General features: G+C 32.5%; 2 protein-coding genes and 1 long non-coding RNA gene across 4 annotated transcripts in view; 1 reads left to right on the top strand and 2 right to left on the bottom strand.

Annotated features, from left to right (window-relative positions):
- LOC126768923 (set1/Ash2 histone methyltransferase complex subunit ASH2) overlaps nt 1-18,532 on the bottom strand; it is a 437,703-nt gene that overhangs the window by 303,743 nt on the left and 115,428 nt on the right. The gene's annotated exons all lie outside the window — the stretch shown is intronic.
- The window catches only part of LOC126768955 (acid sphingomyelinase-like phosphodiesterase 3a), an 88,379-nt gene that overhangs the window by 15,755 nt on the left and 54,092 nt on the right, over nt 1-18,532 (bottom strand). For both annotated transcript variants that reach the window (XM_050487450.1, XM_050487451.1), the window contains exons 3-6: nt 3,072-3,140; nt 2,574-2,733; nt 2,217-2,419; nt 661-818 (exon numbers count right to left, since the gene is read on the bottom strand). In XM_050487450.1, the coding sequence (XP_050343407.1) occupies nt 661-818; nt 2,217-2,419; nt 2,574-2,733; nt 3,072-3,140 (590 nt within the window). The remainder of the gene's footprint in view (nt 1-660; nt 819-2,216; nt 2,420-2,573; nt 2,734-3,071; nt 3,141-18,532) is intronic.
- On the top strand, nt 1,922-2,518 carry LOC126769085 (uncharacterized). Its single transcript, XR_007669329.1, has 2 exons — nt 1,922-2,182; nt 2,277-2,518. It is a non-coding gene; the product is annotated as an uncharacterized LOC126769085 (long non-coding RNA).

The following is an 18,532-nucleotide window of genomic DNA, read 5'->3' as shown; positions in this document are numbered from 1 at the left end:
ATCGAAGCTATGACAGTTATATATATAGTTGAGTGCTATACTTTATTCATTTTAATTGTAATCGAAACGTCAATAATATTTTAAATGATCACCTTCATATTTTTATGTCTTAAAAACTTTAACGTTATTATTATAAGCAAAAATTCGAAATCGATTTTAAATGTTAGCAGCCAACGATCTTACCGCCCCAGCCACGGGCTGAACCAAACTTTTGAACCAAACTTTAACGTCGACTTTACGCTTGGATTTGCGAAACAAAATAATGGAATCAAAATTATCTGTTGAGATAATTGAATTCTGTAATTATGAAGACGGTACATATGCAACATTTTAATTAAAGTACAAACATAAGAATCATACATATGTATGTTTGTTAATTATAGAAACGATTGCGTTGTTACTCTAGAGGATACTTTGTAAGACTGCAGAACCTGATGTCCTGAGTTCAGACTGCTGACTTCATCGAATGGGATTTCCGTCCCATTGGATATATATGATATATAAGAGTGAGGGAATAGAGAATATATCTGTGTTTGCGCACACAATTGTGTACTATAATACATCATTATTATTATTTTCTACGAAAGATTGACCAACCTGGTCGTAATTCGGTCAGATGGGATTATTTAATTTTATTAGTCACCAATTATACACACTTACCATTTCGTTATTAGACGTTGCTTTTTCCAATACTTGATCCAACCATTCCCATTGACGTCTCGCGTGCACGCCATTTGCTTCACTGAGGCTAAAAAGGTTCGTGTTTAGAGCTACGATCCTTAGTTTGCTGTGTGACTGCTCTATTGTGTAGTAACCACCTGCGATAAAAAATAAATAGCTGTACAAGATCATTTACTTTTTACGTTACTGGTGGTAGGGCTTTGTGCAAGCTCGTCTGGGTAGGTACCACCCACTCATCAGATATTCTACCGCAAAACAGCAATACTTGATATTGTTGTGTTCCGGTTTGAAGGGTGAGTGAGCCAGTGTAATTACAGGCACAAGGGACATAAAATCTTAGTTCCCAAGGTTGGTGGCGCATTGGCTATAAGCGATGGTTGACATTTCTTACAATGCCAATGTTTAAGAGCGTTTGGTGACCACTTACCATCAGGTGGCCCATATGCTCGTCCACCTTCCTATTCTATAAAAAAAAAAAAAAATTCAAATGCATCATATATATGAATGAGAAATTCATTTCATTCATTTTTACTAGCAAACAAAGACACACATACACACACGCACACACAAACACACGCAAACGAGGTCCAACTTTGGGAATCTTAAAACCTGAAAATATGTCAAAAATTGGTTTTACAAAAATCGAACTTACTCCATTGTATATATTTTAAAGCTGAATATGATTTACATTTGATTTTTTCAATTTCACTTTATACAAATAAGTTAAAAACTGCAGAAATTTCAACTTCAATTTTCTCTATTTCAACTTCAGAAAACATTTTCGCGAAATAGTCAAAGCAAAAATGAAATTGCTTATAACGAAACTCGATAAAAATCAAGAACACTCTGACTGTTTTATCTTTATCCGATTAACAAAAACTCAGAATAGCTTGGCGTCAAAGTAAAATGCACTCCATTGTAAAGTACTATTCAATTTGAAAGGATTTTTTTTTCAGATATTGCAGCGAGCTAAATCACAAAACAATCGACTAGGGACGACAGTGGATATTTTCAGTTTGAAAACAGTTAATTAAGGAAAAAGTAAATGATAATAGTTAGTTTTATAATAATATTTTTTTAAATCGTATCGATTTATTATTTTATATTTTTGACAAAATTTTTAACAGTTACAATAATTATAATATAAATGCTTAAGAAAATAAAATAAAATATTTCTCTGTATTTTTTTATTTGTTTGATCGATTTTATTGTTATAGTCCAACCATCGACGCGAGTCTTGATCGCCATTCCGACAACTAGCGATAAGCTTGCTTATTGCGTTCAATAATATTATTACACTACCACTTATTTATATTCCAAACCATAAAAAACAAAACTGCAAGATAAATTTTGTAACTCGTGAGGATTTGACATATGTACCTGCGACCATAATTTAAATAATAGAAGAAATACACTCATACTTTTTAGTATGCTCAGTACGATTCGTGCTTTTACTGGCAATTGTTAACGCGCGAAGAGCATCCTGAAATTATTGTACCTAGTAACAAACGAGCATGCTTTTTATTATTTCTTACCATTTTTCAAAGTTTGTAAAGCTTCCATTGGTAGCCAGTGACTCCATAAATTGGTTAAAGTTTCAGACGGTGCGGGATCTGTGTGACCCAGGACAGGGAAAACGAAGTGAGAACTAAACGTCGTTCGAAGAAGCTCCGTCACGTTTCTGATCGCCTGGTACCTATTGTCTTCGTTACTGGAGTATTGATCCGCAACGATGTCACTAAAAAAAAAACATATGTTACGTAGTAGTCAGAATGATTTTGTTATTTTTAACTATTAAGAATGAGCTTTTTTTAATAATAATTTTTAATTAATACAATTCGATTTTTGAAAACTATATCTTACAGTTTCCTTACATATGAAGTAACACTCACCCCGTCCAAAGTACGAATTCAACATTTTCCGAGTGTCGCGTGCGCATGTATCTCAATGCTGATTGGACTAGCTCAAGAGAGCTGTCGCATGAGTAATCACCAAGACGTCCGAGTGCTCGGTGATGACCTGAACTTCCCCGTTCATCTGCCCTACGACAATCTAGAACACACATTCTATTTTACTCATTAAATTAAGACACGTGATATAATTTAATAACATTTATTTAATGATATTTGCGTTCGTCGCAAATTCGTGTGCGGGTTTTTTTTAATATCAAATTTAACTATGGTCAATTCCATGAGGTCGTCATTATAACATTAGTATAATAATTTTTATTTATATATAATTATTATATATATATATATATATATTATTAGTATTTATATATAATTGTTCTCTCTATCTTCGTCTTATCTAGACACTTAAATATACATGTTTTTCAAAAAGTAAAAATTAATCATTACTTAATAAATTTCTTGGTTATAATTTATACCTACGTCTTCTAGTATCGCCCTGTGCGGTGTAAAGCGGGTCGTAATGAAAGTCCGTTATATGCCAGAAGTATCCTGAAACAAAAAACTTATATTATGAAAAGTCTCAAGCACGTTTTCAGACCTTGTACATTTTTTTATATAGTGATATTTTAATTCCTTCGATGATTTTGTGACTAAAATATAAGACTGCACATTCCAAGGTTGTTGGCTTAAAATCAAGTCGGTTAAATAAAATCTTATTGTAATTGAGTTTCTCTGTCGAGCCCGAATTCTCAGACAAGAGCTTAGAAGTCAACAATGTTACACGTGCCTCGAAAATTACGTAAAGCCATGACTGAACTCTCTCATGTTGTGTCGGATTGCCGTCTCATCAAATTATTCGAGCGAGAGTGCACCTGATTTTACGTACACACTTGTGCACTATAAAATCTTCTGAACAATTGGCTTGTCTCTATTAGTCGCCATTGGCTAGGTGTGTTATACATAACATTATATAATATAATAAGTGTAGCGGAAAATATTAAGGCGTGTTCACAAAAAAGCTGACGAAAACAAATCTTGTTTCCGCTCGAGTCTTCGCTTGCGTGAGCAGGTGTTGCTATTAGGTGGTAAACCTTGTCTTTTTCTATATATCTGACAACATTTATGCAAAATTTCATAATGGTAAGTTGAGTAGTTGAAACGTGAAAGCGTACCAAACAAACTCACCTTCGTATTTTTAATATTAGTTGGGATAAGCATTCAAAAATATTCTTAGCAAAATGAACTGAGAAGTCCACAGGTAGAACACGTATCGAAACAGAATTTCTTCCAACCATTTGCAAGTACCACTGACTTTGCCTACTCATAATATATTTTCAATCCATTTAATACTTCACAATCACGTAAAAGCGTAACAAATAAACAATGTCACATTCACATTGACGGGACAGACGGGCCAGCTGATGGTAACTAGTAAACCACCCTTATCATAAAAAGAAATATTAACCATCCCCTGCATCACCAATGCGCCACATGGATTACATGGAATTTTATTTAATGATAATTAATAAAGACATAAATCCAATCTAAATTTATTTAGATTGGAATACGTATTTAACATTAAATAGTACTAAAGATACTCATATGCAAGGTTTCACTAATTACTTGAGCCTAAAGGCATGTCCGAAATTTAGTAAGCCTGAGGGAAAAGTCCGGCCTATAAGAGCCTAAAACAACTGCATATTTAATTGTCTAATTTAACTATGTTATATGGTTGTATATTATTTCAAATCCAAAGTATATTCCTTTAATATCAAAATATCATAAGAAACGATTTGCTCGTAATAAAAAAACTCGATAAATTTATAACCCGAATATAACTGTAATATTCTAATGCTTTACATAAGCATTAGAATATTACTGCGATATTATCGATATTATCTGCGATCATTCTAACCTTTCCAATTTTCCATTCTGATTACGGCAGATGCAACTATTGAAACATCCGATAAATAAACCAAAAAATCCAAAATAAATAAAAATCGACTTAAAAAAATATAAATGTTAATTAAATATATGTTATTGGTAAAAGTGTAAAAAGTTTACTCTTTCCAGTGTCATTACAGGCACAAGGGACATAACATCTTAGTTCCCAAGGTTGATGGCGCATTGGCGATGTAAGCGATGGTTAACATTTCTTACAATGCCAATGTCTGGCGTTGGTGACCAGTTACCATCAGGTGGCCCATATACTCGTCCGCCTCCCTATATTATATAAAAAAATAATAACAATGAAAGAATCCGTGATAGCCCAGTGGTTAGAAAATGTGAATCTTAACCAATAATTAAATTTCCATGTGCTTATATTTAATTTGCGTTTACATTTAATCTCGAGCTTGTCTGTACAGGAAAACATTGTGAAGCAGAATAGTGGAATAAACTTCAAACCTTCTCGTCTAAAAGAGAGAAGGCCTTATGGGTTAAGGCTATGGGACATGTACTGATTGTTACTTTACAGATGAAATTCATATGAGACCACATTATAGCTATAGTGAACGCAGGGCGTTAAGAATCATCAAAGTTAATCAATCATGAAAATACATAAAAAAGAGTAATAATTGAGCCTTCTTATTTGAAGTCGGTTAATAAAACAATGTATGATAGCGTTTATAATATGTAAAACGAATTACATAAATATACTCAAGCTATATCAATATCAGAGGACGATGTAGCAAATAAAGGAATTAAATACCACCCGAGAAAGAGCTGAGATGGCCCAGTGGTGAGATCGCGAGTATCTTAACCGATGATCGTGGTTTCAACCCCGGTCAAGCACCACTGAATTTTTATATGCTTAATTTGCGATTATAATTCATCTCGTGCAATACGGTGAAGGAAACATCGTGAGGAAACCTGCATGCTTTCACACAAATTCTGCCACATGTGTAATCATTGCATTGGAGCAGAACTTTCTTCTCAAAAAGAGGAGAGGAGGCCTTTAGCCCAGCAGTGGGACATTCACAGGCTATTACGGTTACGGCATTGGAGCAGCGTAGTGGAATAAGCTCCATACCTTCTCCTCAAAAAGGGAGAGGAGGCCTTAGCCCAGCAGTGGTACATTAACAGGGTGTTACTGTTGCTGTAAATAATAAAACATAATCTACCAGACGATGTAGCAAATTAAACAATTAATTACCGCCCACAATAAACCACAATCGGTAACAAATCATATCCTGAATCAAATAAAGAAACACTGCAGATATATTTTAAATGCTAAATAAAAATAGCGCGACCCCAATGCGAATGGATACACAATTCTAAAAATGGGGCTTGTAAAACACTTAACACAGTGGCTCGGGCCCCGCTACCACTTAGCATTCACTCTTGACATAGAATTAGCGAGCACATTACTGCTCCACAATACGAAGTTGCGAGAGAACTGGCCGGTGCGAATCGGATAGTTTTGTTTAACTTCAACTATTCATATTTTATACGTCGTAATTGCAAACGACTTTAAGTTCTTAGTTATTTCACTACCAAGCTTATTAACAAAAACTAACGATAAGCTGTATGCCGCAAAAATTTATGAATGTACATTATCGAGTTCATCGACCAGATGAACGTGTAATGGTCATTATGTCAAGAAACCGGGTTCACGCATCGAGGAGGGTTTTCAAAATTACTTACTGGAATTTTAGCATCTTTTGTTATTTATTTCATTGATAACATAGCAACTACATAGCTAACTTAAAAACGTTTATAAGTAGGCCGTTACTATATATATTTTATTAAATCTTATTATAGTAAAAGCCGCTGACAGCAAAAGACCGGCCCCTGTGGAATCCATAGTTTCTATTAACTAGATTACCATTACCGAAAATTAAGCCTTTCATTTCAATGAAATACTTCCTCGATCACTGTAGTATGATAGAACTAAATACACGATTAATAAAACAAGTCCATTCAAATACGAACGCAATTATTCACGAAGTAATATATTTTTAGTGTAAATTGTTAAATTCTTTCATAGAATAATTATAATAATCGTAATGTGTTACTTTGTTACATTTTAATCTATTGATGTAATTGTGTAAGCTGTTAACTTTTGTTCACAAACCGGAAGTGGGTAAAATTATAATTAATATGGTTTTTGCTTGTACTGATGTAAATGGCTGGAAAGTTATTTGAGATTTTTTTAGGCAGTAAATGTTGATATGTGCTTCATTAAACACTAATTAAAAATGAATCAGCGCATATTATTGTGTTTTATTTAGAATAGTTCATATCAATATTATATTGAGCAACCGCAATAAACAACTTGAAAAGAATTTGACAGAATTATTATTCCAACCCTAAAGAGTATTTTTTTTATAGAATAGGAAGGCGGACGAGTCTATGGGCCACCTGATGGTAAGTGGTCACCAAACGCCCTTAGACATTGGTATTGTAAGATATATCAACCATCGCTTACATAGCCAATGCTCCACCATACTAAGATTTTAAATTTTGGGAACTAAGATTTTATGTCCCTTGTGCCTGTAACTGGCTCACTTACCCTTCAAACTGGAACACAACAATATCAAGTATTGCTGTTTTGCGGTAGAATATCTGATGAGTGGGTGGTACCTACCCAGGTGAGCTTGCACAAAGCCCTACCACCAGTAAAAATACTTAGTTTACTAGTATACTTAGTTCTGTTCTGGTTCAAAGGATGAGTAAGCCAGTACATGGTAATAGTAACAGGTAAATAGGATGAAACTTCTTAGTTCCTTAGTTTGGTAACTCATTGGTATTGTAAGAAATGGTTAATATTTCTAACAGTGCCAATATCTGTCTACGCCAATCTATTACAAATAAAATAAAAAAGCTTAACCTCTTTGGGCATACTTCTGCTATGGGTTATTTAAGCGGTCACGTCTTGATCTTAAATGATCACGATTGATTGATGTGCTTAACATAAATTCTCTTAGTCGGCTCTACTCGATGTGTTGAGATTCGATTCCTCTATTCCATTTGATTTAAAATTAATAGAATTATTTTAATGAAGTTCGGTATCCTATATATGGACTTGACTATGTACTTACGTAATATATTTTAATACCAAGATTCTAAACAGATATATTGAGATGATATTAAAAAGTAACTAATTATTAAAAACTCACGCGACATAAAGAAAAATACCACTGATATAAAACTATAAATGTACTATACTAATATTGACCCGCGTCTTCGCCCGAGTTTTGGGGGGAGAAGGGGTAGGTATCAGGTAAAAAAGTAGCCTATATATAAACTTTAATAAAACTGTAAAAAAATTCATCAAGCGAAATCCATGTCAATATCAATATTTTTAATATTTATTGTTTTATATGAAAACGAAGCCCACATTAAATAAAGGCTCTTTGTTATGTACACCGCAATTTTTATTTATCACTGCAGATATCAAAATATGCTATTTAAATATGATTTTCGGTTTGTAATTAATTAATTTTATTGCTATTTACCTATGTTTTGTTATTTAACAGTTTCGCTGATGAAATTAATCTCAATTACTGTAATATAACAAATATGTTATATTAGAGGCGAATTCGAATACAGTATACACAAGAGTATGGTACACACAAACGTTGGCTTTAAGTTTGTTACCAACAGACCAACTATCCAACATCTTAAATAGTTCATGAAAAAAATATATTCTTTACATTTTATAAAGAAAAATACAATAAACATTTAATTTTAAAATTTATAACTCATTATATTTTAATCTAACCGACCTTCTGACGTTTATTAATGAAACTTCATTCTAATGAACAAAATTAATTATCTGTGATAATAAAATACAAAAATCTTTACGCGAGTAAATAATGGAACGTTTACCAGAATGAGCTTACATAAAAACATTAGCGAACAAAATGGTATATATAAAAACAAATTGCGCAGAATTCTCTAAGCCATAAGAAAACCGTGTCGCTGTAATTTGAACTTATCTGCAACGACCCAAGTTGAAGCAAAAACAACTGATTAATGGCCCTTAGAAGAAAATGCGTGTTCTAAGCGGAAACAAGTCTCCTATATACTATATTATTTATACAGAGTTAAACTATTTAAGCGAGAACTATCAATATAATGAAATACTAAAATAAAAAAGACAAAAACGGAAATTGCACTGATAACGAAAAATTTTCAAGTTAATTTTTTATATTATCGTTAAAAAAGAGATTAAAAAAAATAAGTATTGAGGTAGTGTTTTATTGTTTTTTAAAAATATACTACCTTTACTATATAAATATAGTATAGGTAGGCGGACGAGCATATGGGTCACTTGATGGTAAGTGGTCACCAACAACCGTAGACATTGGCATTGTAAGAAATGTTAACCATCGCTTACATCGCCAACGCGCCACCAACTTTGAGAACCAAAATGTTATGTCCCTTGTTCACTCACCCTTCAAACCGGAACACAACAATACCAAGTAACGCTGTTTTGTGGTAGAATATCTGATGAGTGGGTGGTGCCTACCCAGTAAAAGTAAAAGAATGTTTTGAACAACCGAAACTATTATGTTCCCATTTGTCGTAATAAAGCTCTGGCTTCCTAGAATAGAGGACGCTATACGACGCACGTAAGCAGGCGCTACTTGAGGTTACGTTGGCTTAAATCCCTGACTAAGAAACCACGCCGTTTTGTTTCGACGGAAAACGTTTCGAAGGCAGTCTTAGGTATTTATTTATTTCGTAATCGACAGCATTACAATTCATTTTTATACAATTACGAATAATTATAAAATAAGGCTAAGCAGATTATACATTATAAAAAACTAACAACAAACGGTTAAATAAATTATACATAAATTAATAATATATAATTGTGTGTGTGTGTTTGTGTGCATGTTTAGCGGTTATTTATAATTGACGCCACCGCTTATGTTTTAATAAAACCTAAACTGTATGAATGTTCATCAAATATTTTTTTATTCACTTGAAACTGGAAATTGTAATAAATCTGAAAAAAGACGTAGGCTTAAATCTTAAAAGGTTTTATAAGACTTGAATCCAATTAAAATTTATCAAGTCATTAGGTTGTTATTGTTATATATACTTCTTATGTCTTTCTATGACAGACAACTTAACCTTATTTCATTTAAAAAAAGGTAAGCAGACAGGCAAATGGGCCACCTAATGGTAAGTGGTCACCACTGCCAAAGACAAAGGCACTTTATTGCACCACCAATCTAGGAAACTAAGATTTTATATTCGCTGTGTGTCATTCCTTCTACAAAAAATACCGAATACTAAAGCTATTTGGGCGGTAGAATATGTGATAAATGAATGGTACCTACCCAGACAGGCTTGCACAGAGCCTTACCAACAACTTAATTTAGGTCGTAATGTCTTAATAAAAAATATCAAAAATACAGACAACAGATATGTATATATATAACAGTCTAATGTTATATTTTTAGAAGGCTGTAATACGTGTGTATATGTATTTTCAAGCCAAGATGGCCCAGTGGTAAGAACGCGTGAATCTTAACCGATGATCGTGGGTTCGAACCTGGGCAAGCACCACTGAATTTTCATGTGTTTAATTTGTGATTATAATTCATCTCGTGCTTTACGGTGAAGGAAAACATCGTGAGGAAACCTGCATGTTTCTAATTTAACTGAAATTCTGCCACAGTGTATTCCACCAACCCGCACTGGAGCAGCGAGCTGGAATAAGCTCCAAACGTTCTCCTCAAAAAACGGAGAGGAGGCCTTTAGCCCAGCAGTGAGACATTCACAGGCTGTTACGGTATATGTACTTTCATTGTCAACTTTCGTCTCGTGTTTCTCGAGAACTTTAATGAGCGAAACGCAGGCGAGTTACTAATTATTTTCAAGAAAAAGACCAAACACCAATGTTTATGTTAACAATTACTGTAGATTGTCGTGGTTGATAATAATTAAATTAAGACGTGTGCCTTTCTTGACCTCGTGGTTATTCGCTTACTTCTTGCTTCTCTTTCTTTTATACATTACAATTCAGCTTATTTACTCTTAAATAAACTTGTGCTCATTTAAGTGAAGAATTAAAAATATCTATCATATTAAGCATTAATATTCATAAAAGTATACAAAGCTAATTATTTTGGGACTATTATAGTGTTGTATTTATTCAAGTATTGTCTGTTTACTATACAATCAATTAAATATATATTATTTAACTGCAAAGTAAAGTAAAGCAGAAAATCGAAAACATTATGTCTTGTTAAATATTATTCGATACCCAAACAACAAAAAAAAACATTACCACACACACTCATAAACTTATACACATAACACGCACACGACAACTGTTCAGTGTAAATTATATTAAAATTATTTTCCTATTTATTAGTTTACCGTAGTTGTTCTTTTTTGAGCTGTACACGGTTTTTACTTTCGCAGTGTCATCGTTACAAATGTATTTTGTAAGAAATATTTATTTTTTTCATCTTTTATCTAGTTGCATAATACTCTAAAAGGAATATTTGATTAAGATTACATGTGGTATTTTTATTTTTATACAAAATAACGCATATTTATTGTAAGAATACATATGTATAATTTCAATTATTCCTTTATTCATAGTCACACCTAAGCCATTTTATGTGTAAAAATATTATTCGTTTTCTTAATTATATCATATGTTCAGGAACATATATATTATAATACAGTAATCACATTGAATATTAGAAATTGTGATTGTCAGGTTCTAATTAATATTATAGAATTAAATTCTACGACTTGTACTTGAAATCAAATTACATAAAATAGTAAGAATTCTCTCGTTATTTAGGTTTCCTGTGTAATTGAAACATTTGGCTGATATCTTGTTTCTCTTTGATTGTTTGCCGGAATTTAATATTACATTTAAGCAATAAAATTATGATCATATTTGTCTAGTTATTGTCTGGTTATATATTATAAAATGTAATATAACCATTTTTTATTTGTTTTTGAAATCAAAATCTTAATTTAAAATATGCGTGACCCTTACTGCGATTACAAATAATCAACCACAGATTCGTAAATAATAAAAGCGAAAGAAACTAAATGGGACTTTTTACCTCAAATATAGCAATCATGCTTAGCAATGAGGTTATGACCTCTCTTAACAATAAGGATATTTCTATTTGAAATGACCTGAAAGCGACCGTTACAATCCCAGGATGTATCATTTAAATTATTAATTATTTAAATTTTCGGATATATTCGACTTATATCAAATTTTATTTGAATCAGATTAATGGTTCAAATATTCTTTAATAATAAATACGCGCACACATTCAAGTTTGTATCAAATTATCGACCCCAGCTTCGTATGTGTAGCACTAAGTACATTATCATAGGATCTTCAACCAACTTGAATATTTTTTTTAAATAAAATAGGTTGGCATATGGAACAATACTAATACATATTTTTATAGTTTATACATTTTTGCGCCGAACGTAAGCAAAAACATAACGAAGGTAAGTAAAGTAGTTTATAAAGTCTTACCTAAAACCAGAACGCAGCTTGGGAAAAATATGTTTACCTGTGTGGGTGCCTAGCTTCATAATAAATTGCCGTCTACTTGAATACGTGTGAGCTCATTTATATGTATTTAAAACTAAACTATCGGAACAAATTATTCAAAACTACCCACTTTAAAAGTACATTAAATGGGTAAATATTTTGTAATAGCTTACGGACACTTAGCTTTACTTTAATTTTTGTGTCTATTTAAGTGAAATTTGTGTCGTTTATAGAAAATAAATATCTTTAAACCTATAAAGAGAGTAGATCTCTCTAAAAGTAAGAATAAAAATATTTCCTAAGAATAGATTATGATAAGAAAACTAGTTAATTATCAAATTTTTTTGTATAAATAAAATAAAAATCTACAAATGTCCCACAGCTAGACAAATACTAATATATATATATATAAATAGTCGTATTCCGCTATGCTATTCCATTGCAAGTTTGTTAATATCTGCGGCAGCTTTCTTGCGCTTGCGCAGAGTCTGCTTATTTTTAATAATTTAACATAATTAATAACAAAATGGTAGGCGCACTACACAGTTCACGCTCTATCGTTTGGCGTAATTTAGCGCTCAATAATTCGGCATTAAACCTACGCGAAGCTCCAGAAGCGCTCACGCAGTACTGAATTTGAACGCGCAACGCATCGCATTTTGTAGCATTTGATAGGCACAGTATGAATTATGAACGCTTTTTTTTATGCGACGTGTCCTTGAGTGAATGCCATTTCACTCTACTGTAAGCCGCGTAAAAGAACTTCGTTCCAAAATGGCGCTAGATCGGAACCTGCGATCTTCGATTAAGATACGCAACTATTCCATCTCACCAATATCACTACATATTATAAAACAAAGTGCCCGCCGATGTAAGTCTGTCTGTTTGAACGCGATAAACTAAAAAACTACAGAACGTATTTAATTGCGGTTTTCACTAATAAACAAAGTGATCCATAAGAAAGGCTTAGATGTACAATTTCAAGAAGATGTCGAAAAAAATAATAATAACGGCTATGAATACATTATATGAATTACAATACAAACGTTTTATGTAAACGGATAACCATTTAAATATAAATTGAATTTTTTTTTTCATGTGCTTTGCCGAGAGTCATATATAGAAATGTATCTACATAGATTTATGTGTCCTCCCACGCGACCTGAATGATGATATATTAACATTACAGCAGGTGATGAAGATTCGTCTTATTTATGGCCCGTAAAAGGATATTGTTTCGACGGTGTTATGTGCTACGTATGTATATAAATATTATGGCGCTCACATTCACATTACTGAATATTACATTACCTGGTGACTTATTCTATTTATATTTTTGGGATATGATTATTTTTTTTTACACTGTTAGTTTCTTTTGTTAAAGAAATACTTTAGATTCCATTTTTACCCACTGTTTAAATTGGAATAAGCTTCAAACCTTCTCCTTAAAAGGGAGAGGAGGTCATAGCCCAGCAGTGGGACATAAACAGGCTGTTTCTGTTACAACTGTTTAAATTAAAAAAATATTACTTATATGTTTAATAAATCTGGAATTCTGGAACGAAGTTCTTTTACATTGCTTACAGTTGAATCGAATGGTAGAAATTTTCGCATAACGAAATAGCATTATACCTATTCTAAGCGACCTCTCATTCTCTTTTTATTTTATACGGTTGATGTCCGAACAAAAGTGAAATTAGTTTAAAAATGATAAAAGCAGATATTCAAAGTAAAAAAAAAAATACTCAAAATAAGAGAAAAGAAAGTCACGGATAAATGTTTAACGTTTTTGAAGTTGCATAAAATTCAATAATATAGTTATATTTCTGGCGGCAATAACGGGTACTACGTTGTAATGGCACGGCAATCTTCCTTATTAACTACATATATATCGTATGTCTGAGATGGCTGTCAAATATTGATCTCTTTGTACCAAATTATCTTTTAAATTATTTGATTTTATAAATGTGTAAAACACGAAAAAATAATTAATTGTTAAATTTATTTAATTTACTATGGCAATATTAAAAATAAAATCAGTTTCAATTTATATCATTATTCTGAATCAAATTTAATAATTTTATGCAATAAATAAAACTTATTTCCATTTGAATTCTGTTAGCAACGCCACCTGTAATCAGATTTAAATTAATGTTTGCTTTTATTAATTGCTATTGTAGTGTAATAAGTAGTTCTTGAGATTGTAAAAAAATCACCTTTATGAGTTTTTTTTTGTATATAACTTTTATTTCATAGTTTAAACATTGGTACCGTAAGAAATATTAAATATCCATTGCATCGTTAATGCGCCCCATACTTGATAGATTTATGACAATCAATAAATGTGTGTAACACTTCTATATTGAATAAAAAAAATTGACTGACTTGAGAACTAATATATTATGTCCATTGTGCCTGTAGTTACACTGGCTTACTCACCCCCAAACTAGAGCAATATGTAATGAATAGATGGTACATACCGTCCCGCCACAAAGCACTAAATCAATAAACAAATCAAATCCACTCGTTTATGATAGGAGTCGATTATTCCCAAAATATATCGAGCATTCTTCGACAAATAGCGTAAATACCGCCACTATTACTAACATTAATATATAAGTTTCAAAGATCAAAAATGCTTTCGTAATCGGTTCGTATACTTGTTATGAACAATCTTGCCATTTTCACGTTCAAGTTTCTAACGATTCTATAAACTTCATTAGCGTACTGCAGACTTAATTAGTTTACACTAACCTCAATGTTGAAGCTCTGAGAAGTCAGGTTTCTGAGCATCCAAGAAATAAAACGTTGCAATTTAGAACCGATTTAAGTTTTCCTAGTATTTTAGTATTTCTGAATAAAATAGTTAAACATTAATTTAATAAACTTCTAGCTTCAGTGTTTTCTTACAATATACAAATGTTTAAATAATTTATTAATTAAATAATCAATTTAGTTTAACCAACTATTTAAAATGAACATATAGTGCTGCCTTCTTAAACGAATTTGATTAAACAGATACGATTATACACTCCCTACTTTCTCACTCTTACAATCTCTGAGCTACGTATAAGAATTTCTTTATAGAAAAAACTTAATAACAATTCATTGCTCTGGAAATTCGTAGCATTATATACCAATTCAAAACCAATACATAAATAAACCTAATGAACGGTCAAAAAAGTCCCCAGCGTCATCTAAATATATTTAAATGGATGCTGGAAAATCTGTTTGATATTAATTGATTTCGAAATGATATGACTGATCGCCATGGAAGTCCTCATATTATATGTATAGATGGCACTATAGCACATTAATCGGATACCATTATTTGAGCCATTGGTATTTAGGCACGTTCATCTGTTTTTCGTATTTTATAGAGAAATGACGTACCATTCAAATTGTATTGTATAGCTCTTTTGTTCACACAACTAAACTATCATTGGTCGCCAAATATATTACCAAATACATATCTTCCACTGTTATATACACAAAAGTAAATAAATATGCACAAACAGAACAACGTTTGCCGGGTTTTTCTAGTAAACTATAAAATATTAATTCGCTTCCTCGTATTTTTAAAGTACTCTTTGTAGGAACAGCGGAAAATTATTTTTCACATTGCCTTTTCTGCATTACATTACATCCGTTGTTATGATGGAAACGGGAAATTATTATTTTGAAGGAATAAAAAGTAGATATTTAAAATCCTGTTTCGAACTTAACTTAAAATTCGAACAAACTAAAAAATAATCAGCCTTTATATATCCCACAAGTGAGCAACGCTGTTCTAATGCGGGTTGGTAGATAAACCTACCAATGCAATATTCTATCGTGCGATTTGAATATGGTTTTCATCATGAAGGAAAATAGATCTTTTGCCGAACCTAATACATAATAATGACGTTTCCAGCAATTTCAAAACCCCAAATAATATGCATTGAGAGGATACCTTCAGCAATAACATCAGCACTAATGCCTTAGCTGTCTGTATGATACCAGATAGTCAGCTCACCAGTAAAAGCATTCCTAAAGAAGTTCGATGTCAAACAAGCTGGCCCACCAAATAATTTTCTTTCACCATTATAAAACAACTTACTAACTTATCAGAAATTAGGAAAAGTAAAATAACTGACAATGGCTGTTCCACATTCAAAAATACCGTAAAAGAACTTACGACGTAAAAATCGCATGTTTGGTCCTGATGCCTTGACCTATTGCCACCCAGTTGCGAATACAATCTTCACGCTTCATAGAGGGGTAAATAGAATTAACTATTCCTTAAAAAAAAGAACTTTGCTAATATTCTTTTAAGAAAAATCAATGTTCTTTCTCAAAGAAGACTAGCCAACTAACGCGGAACATATAGTGCTCAAGTGTGTGCGCATAAACAGCACTCTGTACTCAATGACTCTCATAATGCGATTAAACGTAAATCCGTACGATCAGATAAAGTTCAGTCTTTACGTGCTTTTCGAGGCACGAGAGTGTGAACACAGGTAAACTTCAGGTTTATATTGAGAATTTCTAAAATCCAATAAATTTTCACTGGCTTGATCCGGAGTTTGGACTTAACATCTCGGAATCTGCAGCCTTTTTTCCTAGCCACTAGACTGATGAGGTCGTTAAAAAATATAAGATCAATCAATTATCCTAAGCCAAACGTAACTACGCTTTATAAAGAATGTAATTCAGACAACCGGACTAAAAAGAAAATCTCTCAATTACCTACACTTTAACAAGTCTAGTATCTGTCAGAAAGTTTCAGATTCTGAGCCATTTCACTCGATTAGTCCTTCTTTCGAAGTCTATGAATAATTCAGACACATTGCATCCAGTTCCATTCAATGCTATTCTGAACAAGTCGCCTTTGCATCAGTCTTGCTGTAACTCACTAACAACTAAAGATTATGCACTAAAGAAAATTGTTATAGTCTAGAAAGATCTCTTACTTTTTGAAAAAAAAACTTTTTTCTTATACTATTGTATTGGCTTTACTATTTTGTAAATAGAATGTTCCATGTCATGTATGCTTATCAATTTCTGATCATCATATTAAATACTTGTAATTCTATCAGATATTCTATTCTAATGACTCCTAACATGCAGCTGGTGAGACTTTAAACACGACGGATATAAAATTTAAAGGCAGAATTTTCGTGCAACGAAATACGTTACGTTTAAGTGAAACTATTTTGACCCATTGATTTGAGTTAAAGTTAAAGAACCCGAAATGGGTTCTTTAACTTTAAAAAATCTTTTACTTTAAATAAATGACGTACATTCGTAAGGGGTGTTTCACCCTCGTACATAACCCAAGTAATTTCAGGATAAGTTCTGTACAAATTATCCTCCCTAATGGAGCCTAGGAGGAAGTCATTGGCAGCGTCAGTCAGGCCTCATCACACAAACTCGAAGGGATATATTCATCAATCAAGAGGTTATTATGTGGTTACAGGGCGTGCGTGACCCCTACTCCCTATCTACAAACGATCACGCTACCATCGCGTGTTCCATCGAAACGATACGACTCATTGTAACATGTCTAGTGTACTTTATTAATCGTTTATTGAACATATATCAGTGGAAATCGAATAATTTAATATGTATAATTAAAGCTTACAAAAAAAATTTACAATTATATACGATTTACCTATAAGGCTCCTTTAGGGTGTGAATATTTAAATAAGCTGTGTCTTCTTCCTTTAAATGTAAAATCAATGATATTAGAATCAGACAAAATATCGTTTTACTAAACATAGCGAATGTTTACAATTAAAGCCGGAAGTTATCATAGTCATAAATATAGGTCATAAATATATATATGTATATATATTTATGACCTATTATATATATATATTTACAAGTAATAAATAAATAAGACTTCTTAATATATATATATATATTTAGAAGTCGAGATGGCCCAGTGGTAAGAACGCGTGAATCTTAACCGATGAACGTGGTTTCAAACCCGGGCGAGCACCTCTGAATTTACATGTGCTTAATTTCTGTTTATAATTCATCTCGTGCTTTTCGGTGTAGGAAAACATCGTGAGGAAACCTGCATGTGTCTAATTTCATCGAAATTCTGCCACATGTGTATTCTACCAACCCGCACTGGAGCAGCGTGGTGGAATAAGCTCCAAACCTTCTCCTCAAAAAAGGGAGAGGAGGCCTTAGCCCAGCATTGGGACATTTACAGGCTGTTACTGTACTGTACAAGTAATTTTTATTTATTCACTTGTTAGTCTGTTTATCAAATGATACAATTGTTATTCCCGTATTTATACGAGAAATATTAATTTACTGTGGTAGAGCTTTGTGCAAGCTCGTCTGGGTAGGTACCAACCTTTTTTTTTTTTTCGCTGGAAAAACGCGTTTACGCGTTTCCCCCACTTGAAGTGGGGGGGTATGTGGGACTCGCCGGCGCCGAGTATGTGCCGGA

The sequence above is a fragment of the Nymphalis io genome, chromosome 6 (genome assembly GCF_905147045.1).
Source record: "Nymphalis io chromosome 6, ilAglIoxx1.1, whole genome shotgun sequence".
In the NCBI taxonomy this organism is placed as follows: domain Eukaryota; kingdom Metazoa; phylum Arthropoda; class Insecta; order Lepidoptera; family Nymphalidae; genus Nymphalis; species Nymphalis io.
Note: the sequence above shows the minus strand (reverse complement) of the source record. Positions and strands in the feature narration are given on the sequence as shown.